The sequence below is a fragment of the Nelumbo nucifera genome, chromosome 1 (genome assembly GCF_055504915.1).
Source record: "Nelumbo nucifera cultivar China Antique chromosome 1, China Antique-T2T, whole genome shotgun sequence".
NCBI classification, from domain to species: Eukaryota; Viridiplantae; Streptophyta; class Magnoliopsida; order Proteales; family Nelumbonaceae; genus Nelumbo; species Nelumbo nucifera.
In genome coordinates, this window is record NC_142649.1 from 105174684 (window position 1) to 105194620 (window position 19937).

General features: G+C 37.8%; 1 protein-coding gene across 1 annotated transcript in view; it reads right to left on the reverse strand.

Moving 5' to 3' along the window:
- The window catches only part of LOC104608639 (uncharacterized), a 69658-nt gene that overhangs the window by 47241 nt on the left and 2480 nt on the right, over positions 1-19937 (reverse strand). The window contains exons 2-4 of the mRNA XM_010274680.3: positions 13320-13396; positions 6262-6420; positions 1758-1971 (exon numbers count right to left, since the gene is read on the reverse strand). Coding sequence (XP_010272982.1) covers positions 1758-1971; positions 6262-6420; positions 13320-13396 — 450 coding nt within the window. The remainder of the gene's footprint in view (positions 1-1757; positions 1972-6261; positions 6421-13319; positions 13397-19937) is intronic.

Here is a 19937-nt window from a genome sequence, read left to right on the forward strand (position 1 = left end):
AATCTCCAAGACTCAACTGATGATCCTTTTTGCTGGAAATTTTCCAACCCTAGGAAATTCTTATGCAGCCGGCCATGTCAGACTATCATACGATTTCCTAGGTTGGCTCTGATACCATGTAGTCGTATGAGACTACTAACAGCCCAAGCTGTGGTGTATAATCAACAGGAAATTAAGAGAATGAGAGGAGAAAAAGAAAAGAAGAGAAGAAGATTTCGAAGGAAGGATTTCAGAAAAGAAGAGGATGCTTAATTTGTCGCCCCCCTCTTTCTATTTATATTAATTCTGAAGTAAGGATAAGACTGCTTACATGGCAAAATTAAAATCCTAATAAAAGACTAAAAGTCCTAATAAAAGACTAACAACTAATTGTGAACTGACACTTAAATAACTAGTAGTTGTATATGAGTACAATAGAAAGAGGTGGGGACCACATCAGTAGTTTCGACATAAATAAATGGAGGCAAGTAGTTTCTAGCTAATAAAATACCAAATATATTACAAAATACAATATCACTTTCCCATAACTCTATTGCAACTCCATAGAATTTTATCTTCAACTTTCAAAATGAATAGATGGCCACACTTGCATCAGGTAATAAATATTCCCAGGATCCCCTAATCAATGCAGAAATTAAGAGGAAAAAAGTGAAAATTGTCTGAATAGTGAATACTTTGCAAGAATAGCAACTTGCATAATCCTCTGTAACTTCACATGATGTACACTTTCTTGCCAATTTGATGTTTCTGTCATTGAACTGGCATTAAGTTAGAAACCTCTAAGAGCCACCACCCATAAGAACGTTTCTACCCTTTTTGAAAAGGTAAAGTAAACTTGGTGATATCGGCTGAGCATATCCAAAAAAATGGAATGTACAATGAGCATACAAGGGGGGTGATGTAGGACTAACAGCTCATATACTAAATAATGCAGGACAACTATGATCCAAGGGTGACTCTAAATAGGGCTGCATTGGTATGGACAGTTTGGGAGGAAAGAAATACTAGGATCTTTAACAATAAAGAAAGAGATGAAGCTACTTTTTGGGAGTGTATTTTGAATAATGCTCTCATTTGGGCTAAAGCTTTGGATCTTTTCTCACAATTCTCCTTTGATGATCTTTGGAGAAATTGGGAATTGGCTGCAAAATCTTCCTTGATCAAGAACAAGCCTGTAGCAGAATGGAAGCCCCCTGAAGAAGATTTATCAACCTAAACTTTGATGGTAGCAGCCTCAGTAATCATGGGCCTTTAGGTATTGGAGAAGTCTTTAGGAATGCAGAGGGTCAGATTGTTGCCTTGTTCTCTAGCAGGAGCATATCTTGAAAAAATCATGGATATTCTATCAAAATCATGTATGAAAGATCTTCTAGTCTTCTAGATACTGAGGTGCATACAAGTTGGACAAGGAACAAAGAACATGAATTCTTTTAATCTGGGACTGCTGGAAATGGCCTAAATTCCTGAACCTTCAGTTCCACTCAATGAATGTGCAATTTGTAAAGTTTATGCCCATGAGACAGTTTAAGTTTCAAAAAATTAAAAGAGAGCAATCTTTCAGAACGTTACTTGCAATTTATCTCTTAAGAGACAACCATTCCTAAGGTTCACACTTAATAGCTTGATAAATTTCAGCACAGGCATGAAACATCCAAAAACACGTAAAGAAAATGTACAATAGAAATTGCTTTCATATAGTCATTCCAATGAACCTGATGACAAATGCTTTTTAATGGCATCAAGTTAAAAATACTTACTACAATAGCATTTGAAAATTCTTGATGAGCATCATCAAGTTTAACAGCCATTTTAGCAACCCTATGAGATAGAACTTTTTGGCGTATGGCCCAATCTGCATTTCTCCAAATGCTCTTCGGAATTTCACTCAAACCAAAGCCAAGAAGAAATGCACCCGTGACAAGTCCAAAAGTATTTGAGCAAGCCATGGCTAAACCGACAATACCTCTACTCCTGCCATTTGAGAATTAAACTTCAACATTGAGAAGCTGTATAAAAATAACTATGCACTCATCAGTCATCACCGCTTCAGAGGCAAATTAACAACTAAAAACAAACAAGATCATGTGAGTGGTAAAAGATGGACAAGCAAAAAACCAACAACTGGGATTTCAGAAAAAGAGATCTCCTGATTTGGGCCCATGGTTCACAATATCAACAATACTGGCAAAATATCCCCATTTTGCTAGGAGGCAATGCAAACTTTTTGGGAATCTTTTTTTAAAATATTTCTGATATTTTGCCAATATGTCAGCGTTATTTTAGATTTCACTGATAGACTATATATTTAAGGTTTAAAATTTTAGAATACTACTAAAAACTTTTGGATATTTTGTTAAAATCATTATAATTTCTTAAAATATCTTCCTAAAAATAACTATGGGGAATTGGTGATTGGATAATTGGCTTACCATTTGGATATTATTCACTTACTAAGTCGCTATAATTCAAAAGGAAGAAAGCAAAATGCATATAACTACAAAAGAATATTAAAATAATCAAAACATATAAACAGTCAAAACAGCAAGTAATTGACATATTTAATGGAGAGAATATGACTAAAATACTAAAAGAAGACAAAGAGAAAGATATTTATTAAAGTCTCTCAATTTTCTCCTAATTGATTTATACAGTTTTTGCTATGGATTTTTGAACCTGAAATGTGCAATTATATTTGTTCTAATAATTCCTTCAGGTTTTATTAACTAGTTCCATGTTTTTAGAAAAAATTCCTGATATTTTAGATTTTCCAAATATCCTACGAAATTAGGAAAATATCTCCAAAGTTTCTCCATCTTTACATGGCAAAATATCTATCAATATCAAAATTGGGAACCATGTATGGGCCTAATCTCAGCTCCTTGCTGAGATGTTCGTCCATATCCAACAATTTCATTTTTAGAATGAGTAAATTATACATGAGAGGATGTAGAAGTTAGGCAAAAATATCAAAGAATACACACCACAACCAAAATATTACATGTGCATAGTGTTGCAACCATACAAAAAGGGCCTTCCACATGGACCAGACCTGATTTAGCTAATCTATCAGCCACAGTATTTAGGTCCCTTGGAATTCATCTAATATGGCCCTTTAACTGAGATAGGATTTCTCTAATTTTACTACAAAATTTAGATAATCTCTAAGGACCACTGTCAGCACACTGAGACCAATAAAAAGCAGTTCTTTGAGTCTAGTATCCTTCAATATCAATGGAAGTGGTTTGGATAAAATTGGCTGTTATAAGACCAACTAATAGCACTCTGACCTCTGCTTCTATAAAATCAGCATATCTTAAAAACCCATATCAAGCAATTGTTACTCCTGTCACTTTACTTCCATCATCTTTCACGCCTTTCTCTTTTTCCTTTTAACCGTTCATTGATAACAAGAAGCATATTAAGATCACAGAGTAAATGGGATATATACAAGATCTCATAAAAGTTCACAAGAAAGAATAGAAAAGAAAATGGGAGAAAATGAAGGGAGAAAGAGAGACAACTTATCAATAAAAAAAAGCAAGACAAAACAATCTTGACCATACAGAACATACAAAGCATTTCCATCCCCCTCCCAGAGCACGCACCAGTCAGTAGCATGCAATACTACATTCATGAATTTTAAGCCTATATGGGCATTTTTATGCTCTTTTCAAATGTTGAAAAGTCAGACCCAAATGTGCTGGTGGAGATATTTCCTTGTGGCCAAGCTTGGCAGGTGGAGGAGGTTAAGGAAAATAGAGGGCATATATGCATATTTCTAGTGATATACAAACCATTTGATGGGGTGCCACATAGTTCTTTTTATTTTATTTATTTATTTTTTCATGTACAAATTCTTTTGTAAATCCCAATACTGATTAAAGCTGTTGTAAATTCCCACTGTAGAGCTTCTTGATGTACATGGGCTAATGTAAAATTCAAAAGAAATAATTAATATAATACCTTATGCTTTTTTATCAGAAACAGTAACTTTCATTAGAAAATATTTAAAATAATACACTGTCACCACCCAAAATAAGGGTATTGACCCTTAGAAATATAATACCTTACGCTTTCATAAAAAGGCAAGGATAATATGGAGTATCATGATGTATGGTGAGAAAGGAACAGACACAATTTTGAAGATAAATAATGTTCTAGAAGAAAATTAGTTGCTGAAATTTACTCTTTCATCATGGACTTGTCTTTAGCTCATCTGGAATTTAAAGATTTGAATATATAGGCATTTGGGGCTATTTTCTGGTTAACATTGGATTTAGTTAATTGGAATTTTTGAGTTGCATGTAGGGATTGTCTTTGTATTTCAATTTGGATGTTCTTCTTTGCATGATGAAGTCTCTTCAACAATGGACTGTAATCTTTTTCTTTTTTTTTTTTTGAGCAGCACTGTAATATTTTTCTTTTAATGAAATTTAGTTGCTTGTTATCAAAAAAACAAAAAGGAAAGCATGACCTTTATCTATCCAATTAAATCTCCATGGAAAAGAAAATAAATGTAATGCAAGGCTATCTAGAAACAACTCTATGCTTGAATCCCCCCCCCAACCAAAATAAATAAATAAATAAATATAAACTCTAACAGAACCATTACCTCTATTTTTTATGTCCTTCTAGGCCCTGCATTTCAATACGACTCTTTGCTGGTGATAAGTTGGATGAATACCAATAGTGATGGGTCATGGACTCAGACAGGTAATAAGGGAAATAAGGAGGATAGAAGGTGAGGTTGAGGCTAATTTAAAATGGATAAACAGGTCAGCAAATGCAATGGAAGATACACTAGCAAAGCAAGGGGTGCATAGGGATCATTTGCTATCAGCTAATTTAACTTAATGTGGGTTGGTTCAGCTTGGGAGCCTTGTACTTATTCTAATTTTACTTAATCAATTCAACTTTCTGGTGATCTATCAAAAAATAAGACTCCATGATAGCTCTTTTATTTTTTATCTTTTTGCTTCTTTGATCATTAAGCAGATGGTTCAGATAAAATGATTCTATTAATTCTGAGAAAAACATAAACAAGGGAATACAATTATCTAGTTCAACCCAATGAAGGCAGGGCCATAGCTGAAAGCTTCTACATAACATATACAATACATCAAGAAGAGCCAGGGTGTCTAAAACATATATGGCATTGAACAGAACAGAGTGGTGAGTGAAACAGGATTCATGCAGCCAACCCCATACAGTTGGGACAAGACTTAGTCATAGTTTTCAAGGCGCCAAGGCGAGGCTAGGTGACAGGGGGGCGCCTAGTTGCCTAGTCGCCAGGCGACACCTAGGCGATGAATTTTTTTTAAGTAAAATCATATATCCTAGGGTAGTTCCCTAGGTTCCATAACCATCTTACCTTAATAATTATTCATAATTTTCATAAGAGAAGTATAAATTTCATGTTTAAGTCTAGAAAATCAACATTTTATGAGAAGAAAAAGAACAAAGTAAAGAAAACTCAAAAAATATAGGGGCTGAACCCCTACTTTTGTTATAGCAAAGAAGAAAAGAAAAGGTGGAAGAAGAAGAAGAAGAAGAAGAAGACATGGAAGAAGAAAATGTGTTGATTAGACAAAATTTTAAGTTCTTCCTTTGCTTATAGGTTCAGGTTTTGAAATTTTTGAGGGTTCAATCAAGGATCAAAATTTTGATACGATACGCCCCATACCAGGTGTATTGTATTGTATCTTTGGGGTCCCGATACCTGTTTACAGTTGCTTTCGGGGGACCCATTTTTTAAATAATATATATATATTTAAAAATGAAATTGAAAACCAAAGAAATAAAAAATAGGGGAAGTATCATTATAAGTACCGATACACCTCTGCCAATACACAGAGGTGTACCGATACTGTGAACCATAGGTTCAATACAGCAGTTAGCAATGTTGCATTGATTAAACCCTAACAAAATAAGAAAATAATAAAAAAAAAAGTATATAAACACATAAAATGAATATTCTAGTTTAATAATGTCTATTTTATAATTATAATGTCAAAAAATTAAAAATATAAAAGTATTTTATAACCCAGTGCACGAAACTGCTAGGCAACTGGGCGAGACGAGCCTCCAAGGGCACCTTGTCGCCTAGGCATCACCTAGGCGTCGCCTTGACAACTATGGACTTAGTCAAGAAACCATTCTTAACTGTTCAAAATGCTCCAAGGGTATATAACAAAGTATCTTAGTTATATAAGAAGGGCAATACATCAACAAAAATAAGTACAGATGGGTTGTGAAACAAACTGAATTTTGTCCATAATAATGAGGAGAATAAGTCCAAAAAGACCAATAAATCCCACGCTCAGATAAAAGACCAAGTTTTGCTGTATGCTTGTCTTCAATCTTTCTTTCATAGTGAAGTCCCCAGCATCTTCATAACCCTGAATAAGTGGCACTACAACCCTGCACAGAAAAATAACATATAATAAAACAAAGACGATATGTGTCAACTAAAGTATATATCCACTTAGAATGTATCTTAAACCACCATAGATCAAATGCACATACCAATTTATGCAGGTAAAATATGACTAGATGGGAAAACATAAAATCATGTTTTAATAGAATATCCAGAAAGAGTAATTACAATTATATGTATTTATGCTTCAAAACCATGAATAAATTACATAAGGAAAATCAGAATACACAAACTGGCCACATTATTTTTATCAATAACAGAAACTTTTATTAAGAATAGGAGTAAAAAAGAAAGACAACCAGAGGGAGGGGTACAACATCTTAACCCTCCCTAAAAGTAGAATTTAGATTACAACATTGCCCAAAAAAGATTAGCCAAAGAGTTGGCACTGAAACTGAATTGGTATGGGGCGGCTGTTTAATTTAAAAACATCCCTACTTCGCTTCTTACTCCTAAACCACAGGGGATGGCATAGGGGGTGATGTCGAGTGAAAAGGAAGAATTGAACGCTGCTATTGAGGTCGTTCACCAATAATCCTCTGAAAATATCAGAATTGGTAGCCCAAACAAAGATTACAATGATTGGTGACTTGAGAGACTAGATCCTAATGAGTTTTTGACTTGTTGTTGAAGAGGCGATTGTTCAGTTGTTCCTTTCTTCCCACACACCCCACATCACTGCATGTATGATTGTTTGCCAATAGGTTTTACCTCTTTTTCTTAACCCTCTGCCTCGCCATTGTTGAACGAAATCCTGAATATTCTCCAGTGCAACCCAGCCATAGCCTGCCAGCTCAAAAAAGTGTTTCCAGATCTTCTTGGATTCCTTGCAGTGAAGAAGTAAATGATTAGCTGATTCTCCTTCATTCAAGCACAAGATACAAAACATGGGGGGGAGATGAGTCTTCCCAAGCTTTTCTTTTGGAGCAGGTCACACATGTTGATCCTCTGCAAACAGGCTTCCCATACAAAGAAGCAAACTCTTGAGGGTATGTGACTGCATCAAATCTTCTTGAAGGGGGGAATTCTGTTCACCTGCAGTCAAAGCCTTGTAAAAAGATTTGGAAGAGAAATCGCCATTATGGTGAGGGGACCAAATTCTTGAGTCTTGGGAGTTAGGTGAGATGTAGACTTCTTTAGAGCTTGGAGGAGACCTGCTACTTCTGATATCTCTGGGTCTCTAAGTGGTCTTATAAGGCTTAGGTTTAAGGTATTCTCAAAATGAGAGGCAGGAAAACAAGAGGACACAGATGCATCTTGATCTAGAGTTAGGCTAAACAATCTGGGGAAAGAGGTAGCTAGGGTGGAGTTGCCCCACTACAGGTCTTTCCAGAACTTAATTCTGCAGCCATTTCCTACTTTGTATCTAATGAAAGGGAAAAAAAATAGTGCTAACAGAGGTGATACCTTTCCAAGGATTTGTAGATTTAACCCGGTTCAAGTGGAGAGTGCTGTCCCAACCATTAGAGCTTGTCCTGTACTTGCTGGAGATGATGGCTGCCCACAGAGAAGTAGACTCTTTAGGATATCTCTAAAACCACTGACCCAAAAGGGAGGTATTCTTCTCCTTGAGATGGCCAATGCCCAACCAACCTTCCTCCTTAGGCTTACAAATTTGCTCCCAACTTACCAAGTGATTTCTTTTTCCCCTCCGCCTTCCCAAAGGAAATTTCTTTGGAGTTTCTCAAGCTGATTTCTAACTTTCCCAAGGATTTGGAAGACTGACAAGTATTATATCAGCAAGTTTGCAAGGGATGCGTTTAAAAGAGTGAGTCTGCCCCCTTTTGACAAATAGCAGCTCTTCCAAGTTGTTAGTTTTTTCTCGCATTTTTCTATCACTGGCCCCCAAAAACTGAGACAACCTTCCTCCTTAGGCTTACAAATTTGCTCCCAACTTACCAAGTGATTTCTTTTTCCCCTCCGCCTTCCCAAAGGAAATTTCTTTGGAGTTTCTCAAGCTGATTTCTAACTTTCCCAAGGATTTGGAAGACTGACAAGTATTATATCAGCAAGTTTGCAAGGGATGCGTTTAAAAGAGTGAGTCTGCCCCCTTTTGACAAATAGCAGCTCTTCCAAGTTGTTAGTTTTTTCTCGCATTTTTCTATCACTGGCCCCCAAAAACTGAGACAACCTTCCTCCTTAGGCTTACAAATTTGCTCCCAACTTACCAAGTGATTTCTTTTTCCCCTCCGCCTTCCCAAAGGAAATTTCTTTGGAGTTTCTCAAGCTGATTTCTAACTTTCCCAAGGATTTGGAAGACTGACAAGTATTATATCAGCAAGTTTGCAAGGGATGCGTTTAAAAGAGTGAGTCTGCCCCCTTTTGACAAATAGCAGCTCTTCCAAATTGTTAGTTTTTTCTCGCATTTTTCTATCACTGGCCCCCAAAAACTGAGACTCTTTTGATTTCCCCCCAGCGGCATCCCCAAGTAGAAAATTGGAAAATGCTCCTCTCTGCACCCCAATATGTTTTTAAAGGATTCCAACAGTCCTTCAACAGAATTTACTATCACAATGCTGCTTTTGGAAAAGTTGACCCTCAAACCAGTAACCATCTCAAAGTAATTGATCACCCCTTTAGCATTTGTAATGTTATCCAGAGACGCTTCCAAAATAAAATGATGTCGCATACGAACTGTAGATTAGAAATATGGAGAGCATCTCTACCTACTTCGAAACCTTTCACCAAGTTTAGATTTTTGGCTTTCTCAAACAGATGGCTGAATAAATCCATCACCAAAGTGAATAGAAAGGGGGAAAGGGGACAACCTTGACTCACCTTGAAATAGCCTTTTGGTTCTCCACTACCATTACTGAAAACCAAGTAGATTCGATGCACCCTTTAATCCACCTACTACCGAAGCCTCTGACCTTTAAGATATGATGAATACACCTCCAATCCACTTTGTCATAAGCTTTTTCCAGATCCAGTTTAACTAGGACCCCTGGCTTCCATTTTGTTTTCTTTCTTCAACACATTCATTTGCTATAAGGATGCTATCCACTATTTCCTTCCTTTCACAAATGCAAATTGGCTTGGGGAGATTAGGTCTCTTAAAACTTCCTATAGTCTTCTTGCTAACATCTTAGCCAAAATTTTGTAGAAGCTCCCTACTAGACTTCGGTCTGAAATCTTTCACCTCTAAGACTCCTCCTTTCTTATAAAGTTGGAATTGAGTCCTTTGTTCACTATGGCCAAAGAGTGGAAATCCCTGAAAGTCTCCAGCATATCTTCTTTTATTGTGTCTCATCACATCTGAAAAAATAACATAGCGAATCCGTCTGGGCCCGGAGCCCTATCACCGTCCATTAGGAATACAGCCTCTTTAATTTCTTGCTCATCAAAGTCTCTTTCAAGCCACATTCGCTTCCCTTCGGATAATTCTGCCCCTTCCCACCTGTCCACAATGTACTGGTGGTTTTTTCTCTAGTGTAGAGGTTCTTGAAGTAAGTTATAAAGGCCTCTGTGATTTCATCTACATCATCCACTTCCCTCTGTTCCACTTTGAGTTTAGAGATGAAATGTTTCCTTCATCTTCCTGATGCATAAGAGTGAAAAAACCTGGAATTATTGTCCCCTTCTTTCAACTATCTCACTCATGATCTTTGCCTCCACCTCCAGTAAGTTTCTTGCCTCCTAATCAACTTCTCCCACATTGTTCTCAATTCAGCTCTTCTCCTCCTACTTGTTTCATCCAATTTTCTGTTTTGCTCTCTTAGGTCCAGCTCTTCTAATTTCGTAAGGATTTTGTCAAGGGCTTTGAATTCGTCTCTTCCCCAAGCCTTTAACTTGCTTTTTAAGGACTTCAATTTCTGCAGAAAACAGAATCCAGCCCACCCTTCTACCTTGCATTCTTCCCACCGAGTGGCCACCTTCTTGCTGAAATCCTTATGCATGGTCCACATCTTTTCCAACCTAAATGGGGGCTTGCATTTAAAAGTCGAGTCTGTTCTTAGGACAATTGGCCAGTGATCTGATGTGGAGCGTGGACAAATTTCTTGAGTCGAGTTAGGGAACATCTCCAGCCACTCTAGAAAGACCAGAAACCTGTCAAGACTACAGCTTATTGCATTCTCTTGTATATTTGGCTAGGTGAAACGCCCATTGTTGAGAGGGAGGTCACGCAAGCTGTGTCTGTTTATGAAGCTTGAGAAATTCCTCATACTTCTTGTTGGAGTTTTGCCAATGGAGTGTTCAGTGCTGAACCTTATGACGTTAAAGTCACCACCTACACACCACGGAATGTCATTGAACTCATGCACTGAGTCCAGTTCTTCCCAGAACCTTGTTCTATCTGAGGGGAAATTTGGCCCATACACACCAATCAATATCCAACTGAAACCATCCTTTTTGTTAGTGAACAGCACAGATAAAGAAAATTCCCCCTTGTCAACTTCTATACCCGAAATCTCTTCTTCATTCCAGGAAAGAATGATGCTCCCCAACGATCCTGTTGCAGGGATAGCTGCCCATTTTTCCCTATAATTCCCCAGATTGCTTTAATCAGTTTTTTGTCTACAATCTCTTTTTTTGTTTCTTGCAAAACAACTATGTCCGGACTTTCTCTTGTTAGAGCCTCTTTCACTAGACACCTTTTCAGCTGTCCTCCCAATCCCCTGATGTTCCAGCTTAGAAATTTCATTGGGTCTATCTTGAGTAATTTCCCTTAAAACACCCTATGCCCTTCCGGTCTATTATCTGTTAGTCCCCACAGAAATCTTTTCAATTCCCTTTTATAACTCTTTCTTTCACATCTTCCCTGATCTTTCCCTCTCATGTTGTTCTCTTTCTCAGTCAAAGCCCGAGTTTTGATTGTTCCTCTCTTCTGTTAAGACCCAGTAACTTGGCCATCTCGCCAGTGCTTTCTTTCAAACCGTCTGTCTCTATATTACTCAACCAAACCTGTTCTGCCAAGTTTTCTGGGGGAGTGCTGGCGCTCTGATTTGGTTGGGATAGCTCTCCATTTGAACCTCAAAAGAGAGAGGAAAGGTGGTTGCTGTGAGAGGATGGTGAGGAAACAAAAACTGAATTAACAAGCAAAGAGGGGAAAGAGGAGACTCTAGGATACTGTTGGCAGCTGGGTTGGGCTTAGGGAGGTTTGAAGACAAATCTCTTCCTTGTCTTTTAACACGGCCTTCTAGGTCTGTGTCCCCATAGTCCAGATTGACCAAAGGCATATGTTCAAGCATCTCTACACATCCCCAATTTTCCTTCCGTGAGAACAGATTTCTTGCCCTTTCTAAAGCAACCACCTGAGGTTCTGACTCGACCTCCGCCGCATAAGAGCTCAAATCTTCGTCGGAGTTTTCGGCTTCATATGAATCAAAGGAACCTGACTTCAACAAGGAGGTGGGAGATCTAATAAACTTCCTTCTCACGGCCTCCTAAGCTGGGAGGGGTGTTGGGCACCGCTTGGCCCTTAAAGGAGGGGGTTTCAGGTGGGCTTGAATAAGTGTCGTCCGTCTTCTCTAGAGAAATTTGGGCCTTTGTCTTGAGAGGCCCAGTTGACCAAGTCACTTCTTTCCAGTTCTTGATGATATCTCCTACTGAATAACCTTCAAAAAGCTTCAGTCTTAACCCAATGAACCACCCTAATAGAAACTGATTCAATGATGGCTTCCTTGTTTCTTTCTTTTTCAAATGGAAGGTTCTTTGATTTCTTTCCTCCCACACTGTCCAAAATGCTGCTCTTACACATCTCCTCAAGATTTTACCTCTCCTTTTTAGCCCCCTCACTGAAGTAGAGTTAAACAAGCTCTGCACATTTGGAGGGGAGGACCACCAAAAACCAAGAGAGAGAAAAACCAACACCAAATTTCTGATACAAAAGGGCAGGATACCAGTAAGTGATAGCAGCTCTCACCATTCTCCTTACATAGGATGCACTAGTGCAGGGATATACACCAAATGGGCCTTTTCCTTTAAAGTAAGTCACAAGTGTTACACTTTTCTAGGAAAGCTTCCCAGCAGAAAGCGCCTACTTTGAGAGGAATTGGTCTACCCCAAACTTCCAAGACTGGGAAAGGGTGTCCAAAAGCTGAAGAGGAATGGGTTAACTCTTTGAAAAAGGAAGAACATGAGAAGACACCCGAGGGAGAAGGAACCCAAATCCTACTATCCCTTCTAGAGGGATCAATAACCACCTCATCCAGGATCTTAAACAAATCAGAAATGAAGTTCAATTCAGAATCTCTAAGAGCCCTTCTAAAACCTAAGTTCCAATCAAAAGCAGAATTAGAAGGGGTTAGGAAGGTGGATACTGGCCACATTCAACATGATAATTTGTTAATGTTAGAAAATTACTTTTACATATATTATTTCATCATTACACTTGAGGGACCATGAAGAAACTGAAAAGGGGCAAGATTCATCAAAAAAAAAAACAACTGAAAAGGGGCAAATAAAGCAGAAGTAGAAAACAGGACCTTAGATCAGAGAAGAGATGTGGCCTTTGAGTAATAGAGGATTTTAATGAGAAGTCGTATATGATATATCAGGCCCCTAATTTTCCAGACTAGGTTTCTCTTTTTTTCTATTATACATGCTCTAATAGGGAACCCCTTTGTTGGGCTAGGGTTGCCATTGGTATAATTTTTGGTACCCCAGTGGCTTGTAACCATTTTATTAATCAAAATAAACTTTTCTTTTGCTAATCAAAAAAGGGAAAAAGGACCTTTTCTCTACAAGGAAGACCATAATACTACATATCAGAGGTGAACAAACAAAAATGATAGACAAGTATATACAAAGCTGAACGTAATAGAAAGTACATAAGCATATGCACTATAACCCACATTTGAGGACAGGGCTACATAAGGATTTGCAGTAGTTGAATGCAATAAGGCACACAAAAGTTGTATATCTAAGTTCTTATACAGCATACCAAGTAAGTGCAAATGTACTCCAATATGACCAGCTCCAAAAGAAAGCAATTCCTCCATTCTCATGTCTAATAATTGTCTGTTATAACAGAAAAGAAAGGATTAAGTTAGGTTGTTAGAAATAGTAAATAAGTTTGTATTGTCCACTAAGAAATGCTCCAAACCCAAATAAGTGGTCCAATAACTTCTACACATGTAAGATTTCTCCAAAATTGGTTTTAAACAAACAAATAACAAAAAAGCTTTAATCTGAACAGTCAAAACAGTGTATCTACATTTAACTCAAGGAAGACAGGCATACACAAAGGACGGTCAAACACCCCAGTCATTTAAAAACAAGAAAAAGAAAGGTTGAAAAGAACGAAAATAAACCCACTAACACGATTTTTATCTTTTGATGGTAAGTAAAGAAACTATTCAAAAAAAAAAAAAGAAGAGTATAATGAAGAAGATCTAATGGCATTATAGAAATCAAAACAGCTTATATATAAGAAGATAACATTTTTTGGTAAATGGTTAAGAATATAAATATATTAATCAAAAGGCATTACAATCTTAGATACCTTCTACAACCAAATCTAATAAAGACCAGAAATTTGATCCAAGCAACAACCAATCCACATATTCAAAATCTCAGTGAACCATAAGCAAATCCATAATGAGTGAACATCAGCATCCAGTTTTCTTGCCACCAGAAAACCAATACTACAATAAAAATATTTCATTTAGATGCTCAGCTCTGTACAAAGGTAGGCAGAACAAAGCAAAGTAGTACACCCAAACAAACTATGTGATCCTACAGAGAATGAACAAATATTGCTTTGCCCATTACATATAACTTGCCATCCAAAAGCCTCTGAACTTCGAGCAGTCAATTGTCAAAATGCTAACCAAAGGTAGCAGCCATTCAAAAGAGAATGAAGAGATTGACAACAGCTCAAAGAGTTTTTAGTGAGAGAGAGAGAGAGAGAGAGAACAGGGAACAAAAGGTAGAATATCAAACAGAGCTGGACAAAGAAAAGCTAGATCACCACAATAACAATATAACATACCCCATAGAGATTTGCTAATCTCACTGGATTATCTCCCAAGGCAAACCTCAAATACAAACCAATCCTAACTGGTCTTCCTCTAGCTAGTGAATCCACTAAAGTATTGCATACCAACTAGGTGAGGTGTTTATGTCAATGTTTTAAGACGCACAGGCATAGACAGAAGGCATTCATTCTACTATCCCAAAGCATAAGGCATATATTGAAGGAAGGTTAGGATTCATCATATGGATTGCCAAACCATGCTAGATGGCTGGGCGAAATTTCAAAAAAATTCTTTTAACCTTCCGGGAATCGTATTTTGGGTTTTAGAAAAACTACAATTTTCTAGGATCAATCTTGCACTGAAACCGGACCAGATTTGAAACCGAACAAAAAGGGAGGTGTATACCTGATACGGATTCCACAAATGTAGCTCCCAAGGTACCGTTCACGCCCAAATCAAATCCCAAAACCAGCTTCCACTGAAGAGGGAAGAGATTGAAGTTGAAGCCGGTTCAACAACGCAGTTTTTAGCAAAACTGCAATCCAACACCTTGGATCGAACTGGGGAGGTGAGCACGTTTTTTCTCTATATTTTTCTTGCAAAAATCAAAGAATGAACTGATCAAGATCAGTCTTGGAGATCGAACTAGGGTTTCAGGGTGGCAAGAGAAGAGAGAGAGAGAGAGAGCTAAAAGCAGAGTTATCTGGAGTAGTTTGATCTCCTCTTCTTTTATCCTTAAAGAGCACCTCTCCTAATTGAATTAAGAGGTTTAATTCAAATCTTTATTTGGATCTGGACTCTATCATAAGATAGGTCTTATCCTCTTAAGAGAATGGGTGCTCCAAACCCATATTCGCCGATGTCACATGACAGTTTAAGCAGTCATGTGACATCTTGATTAATCATATTAATCATGGGCTTTAGGCCAATAGTGTTGCTGGCTTATTTAGGTTTAATTTGTATGGCGTCAACAATGACCTCACATAAGCCCATGTGGGTTCAGCCCAGCCTCTATGAAAAAGCTTAGCCGAATTCACTACCAAATGCAATGAACCACTGAGCTCATCACTATGGGCCCAACATTTACAATTAAATGATCCTTAAGACCATCCATCTTATGAAACCCCAAGGATAATGGACTTAAGTAAGATATAGCCCATCAGGTAATCAGCCCTTAATGGTCTCTTACACTTAACCTCTCAGCCCACAATGATCCAACACTGCCCGACAGGGAAGGACCTCTCCCCTGATTGCAAGGTGCAATGTTACACTCTCTGCTCGAATGGATCCCGGGAATTAAAATCTTTTTGCAAACATTTTTCTTGAAACATAACATATACACATATCATATAAATATATTTTGCAAAACAAATCTCAAACACGGTTGAAATCCACTACCGACAGTTTAGGTTTCCATCAGAGAGAGTGCAGTCCCAATCATTCACTTTATCCAATAAAGGGGTTGATCCTATCACTATGATCACCCACTTAAGTGCAAGGTTCAAAATATCGATACGCCCGATACGCCGGTATGGGCATATCGGGCAAATCGATACTCCTTTTGGTGGTTTTTTTTTTTTTTTTGCCAACTGGTTTAGGGGAGCCGATTTAGGTCTTTGCCACACCCTGAACCGATCAGACCACCGATACACCAACTATAGGGGCATATCGGTGGGGTGTCGGAACGATACGTATCGGCCGATACGGGCCGATACATGTCGATACTGTAAACCTTGCTTAAGTGAATTCTCAAACTGCCCCAACATACCCAAATTTTGACCCCCAAAGGATCTCACTGATTGGTATATCAAAGACAACCCGATCCGACACCCAGTGTAGTACCATAATCAAGTCTAGGGGTTATGTGTAACTTTTCAGTTTTGTCCATCAGTCTCCAAAGTCCAGGGCATGATTGGAAAATGGTCCGAATTCAATGCTTCAATCAAACAAACACTACATGTGATTCGGGTTTAACCCTAGTAGCTGAAACAAGCTGCCCCAACTTCTTTGGCAGCACATCAATGTCAACGTTGGCAGGATAAACTCCCCAAGTCTATCCAATGGCTAAGAACATTCTTAACTAACACAAGTCTCATAAGTGTCCAGTTTAAGGGGTAAAATTCACAGAAACATACCAAAGTCAACATGAAACAATAATGTACTTTTATTCATTTACAATAAATGTATTTGTACATCAATCTAATTAGAACTAAGGGCGTGCACTATCTAACATATACCTCCCAAGCATGGTTTTCAAAACCGGACTGGACAAGGAATCGTTCTGGGGAGCCATCAATATATCACTTGGAAACTTGAAAATCAAAATTTCAGAATTAACGATTTACATAAATTTAAATGAATGTTATGGTATGCATTAAAAGAAACAAAAGCTATGGTGTTGTTGTTTCTATTTGTAACATTTTACTATAATATTGCATAAACATATTTGGAGGGCTTTCATTGTCAATATTGTGTTAATATATGATGGGGAGCACAATAAAATGGTTTCCCCACTTTTTATTTATAACATTTCATTACAAAAATATTAAAAAAAAAAAACTAGCTTCAAAGTTAAGAGCACTGTGTATGCCTCCTGTATAGAGCACAACAAAGGCATATGCCTCATAGACTTCTATACTGGATGGATATGCCTCAAGTGCCTTTGTGCCTCCATTGTGTGCCTCTAGGCATTTTCTTACTTCTTAGTGCCTCACCTGAAGGTGCACCACCATGACTATGCCTCCAATAACTTCTAAAACACTTAATGATGGATGCCAAAGATTTGGCTTCCCTAATAGAAAGGGCTTGATCCATATCCACTAACTAACTATTGAAGAGTCTCCTTCAACTACCAACCTATCATATATCAAAGAAACAGCCAATGGCAACCTGTGGCCCTTGCAATAGGGATAACACTTAACAGCTCAGACTGATTGGAATTCCTATTGCCTATGGAACCTGATAGTATTACCAAAATCCTCACTGTAATTGTCACAAGAAAGCCCCCCACCCTACATAAATTTCTGGGTTGGCAGCTGGTAAGAATTTTACAAATAGTAAGTGAAAGAATGAAGAGAAAGGTATGCAAAGCAATGTACCAAGCACCCAAAAGATTGGCTAGCCTATGCTAGTCGCCCCCCCCCCCCCCCCCACACACACACACCTTTATATCGTTTAGACATCCCCCTAGTTAATAGCAGCCCAAAGTTACTCACTTGCCTGAATTTCTTGGATTCCCAAAGCTGCACCCATCAAAGTAGAAAACTCAAGATTGACACTTTTATTCATATTTAAATATCCCACAAGAGTTCTGGATAAGAGCACCTTATTCCTTCCCAGTCACTCTCCAATCACAGTGATAAAAGTATCCCCCTCCAACACCTCTAACCTAATCACCACATGCCCCCATATCCCCCTTCTTATCACGTAACTATGGAGGTGTTTGACAACATGGTTAGTTTTGTTTTTGAAAACAAAAACAATTGCACATCAGCAAAATTATATTGTTTTTTCGGATGTGGCAGTTGTTTTTGTTTTCAAAATGGAAACCAACCATATTGTTGAACCCCCTACATTTATACAAAAAGGCCACTTCCCAATGTTGGTTTCAGCTATCTGGGGTCTTGGGAGGGGTAAACTGGATAAATTCCTAATCTTTGGCCTTTTTTGCACAAGTTGGCTGCTCTCAAAGTCAAACTTGCATTGTCACGCACCCACGCTTGCCAGCTCAAGGTTTTACCATTATACCAAGCAATGGCCCCTAAACTATCCTCCTATATGAAACTTAAAATTCAAACTCTCCAAATTTGACCTCAAAGGGCCTAAAAATGTAGATTGGAGATCCTCCTTGTCAGTAACTATGCTCCACAAACTCGAAGCCACATCATCAACATTAGGATAGACCTAATATCAACACATCTATATCCAAAGCACCAAATTTTACACCCTTCGTGAGGATTTGTGTAGTCAACATAGCCCCCTTGAGTGGAATATCTATCCAGAATGAAACCATAAATCAGAACAACTAACATGGACCTGCTCTGCCCAACGAAGCAAACTCATCTCCTTCAGCAGTGATAAGAAATGGGAAGACAAGTATCAACACGTCCAAGTGAAAGGTCTGAAGGATCTACCTTAAGCACTACTCACGCATGAAAAGGGAAATCAAATCAAGCTTCCGCCAAACCTAAAGTCATTATATGAAGACCAAGAATTGAGGCATTACATCACAAGTTTTGAGTAACCCCAAACAACCAAGAGTAAATCGACCTCATTAAATAATATTCCACACAACTGAAGTGTATTGATTGAACCAAATTCTGACAGTCATGAACACAGTGACCCCAAATTTCAAGCAATGATCTGAATAGAGTCTTCAAATCTTCCAATATTTATCTTACAACCAACACAAGCTCTAAGCTCATTCAAATGGAGATACTTATAGCACCTAAAAAGGAAGAGCTCTCCTCTTTCCTTATCCACTTAGAAAATTCCAAATGAAACAATTTTCAGAATTCTAAATCTACCCTGTTCTTTTATTTTAGTCATCATAATCTACCTTATCCATACACAAGGTCAGCAGCTCAAATCCTGTTTCTCCATTACTCTATATAAATCCATATGCTCTACAAACAATGAGTTGGAAAATCTTCCCTAGATAACTGAACTTGAGTTCTTTTTGGCCTTCTCCTTGCCCTTTGTAAAACCTTTCCACTTGCACCAAATCCATCCTTCTCACTGGTGCATTTATCTTTCATGTTTCATGTGGCCAAAATATTGCAATTTACTACCTCTGATCTTGTTTGTAATTGGCGCTGACACCTTAGGTCCTTCTAGTAAATATATTTCTAATTTCAAACATCCTATTTCTACAACTCATGTATGTCAGCATTTTCTTAGATTTTTGTTTCTTGACTGCCCAACACTTTGCTCCCTAAAATATGGCTAATTTTTATGCATATGGTTAAACTCCCATTTAAATTTTAGTAGAGTCAACTGATCCCACAATTTTCCTACTTTAATGACCAAGGAAAATTTCAAAGCACACTACCTCCACTAATAGAATTGCATACCATCATCCCTTTTTCTCAGTTAATAACAGAAACTTAATTAATAATATGAAGATGAAGAGTAGTAAGTAGTGAGTACAATTACCAAATCAACCTAGAAGGGTAAGACAAGATCAAAGATGACCTCTCATAAGATGAGGTAACCCATAGACATTTCATTAAGGAACAAAAGAAAAAAATATAAACTATATACAGAGGGAATACTATACAACTCAGCTTCTCAATCCCTGCTCTAGCCAAGCTATCCACCATGGAGTTGGCTGACCTTCAGATCCATTGAAACAAGATCCACCATAAATATGAGAGCACTTACCATTCAAACAATGCCAGAAAACCCAAGGTCTCCCCACTGCCATCTCCAAACCACCCAATAATAACCTATGTCATTAATCTAAGCCAGTTAATGGCATCAATTGAGACCCTGAAGCAAGTTCTTTCATATTAGGACAAGCCATCACTCGATCCAATAGAACCTAACAAATCCAAAAGGATCTCTCTTGCTGCAACCATAAA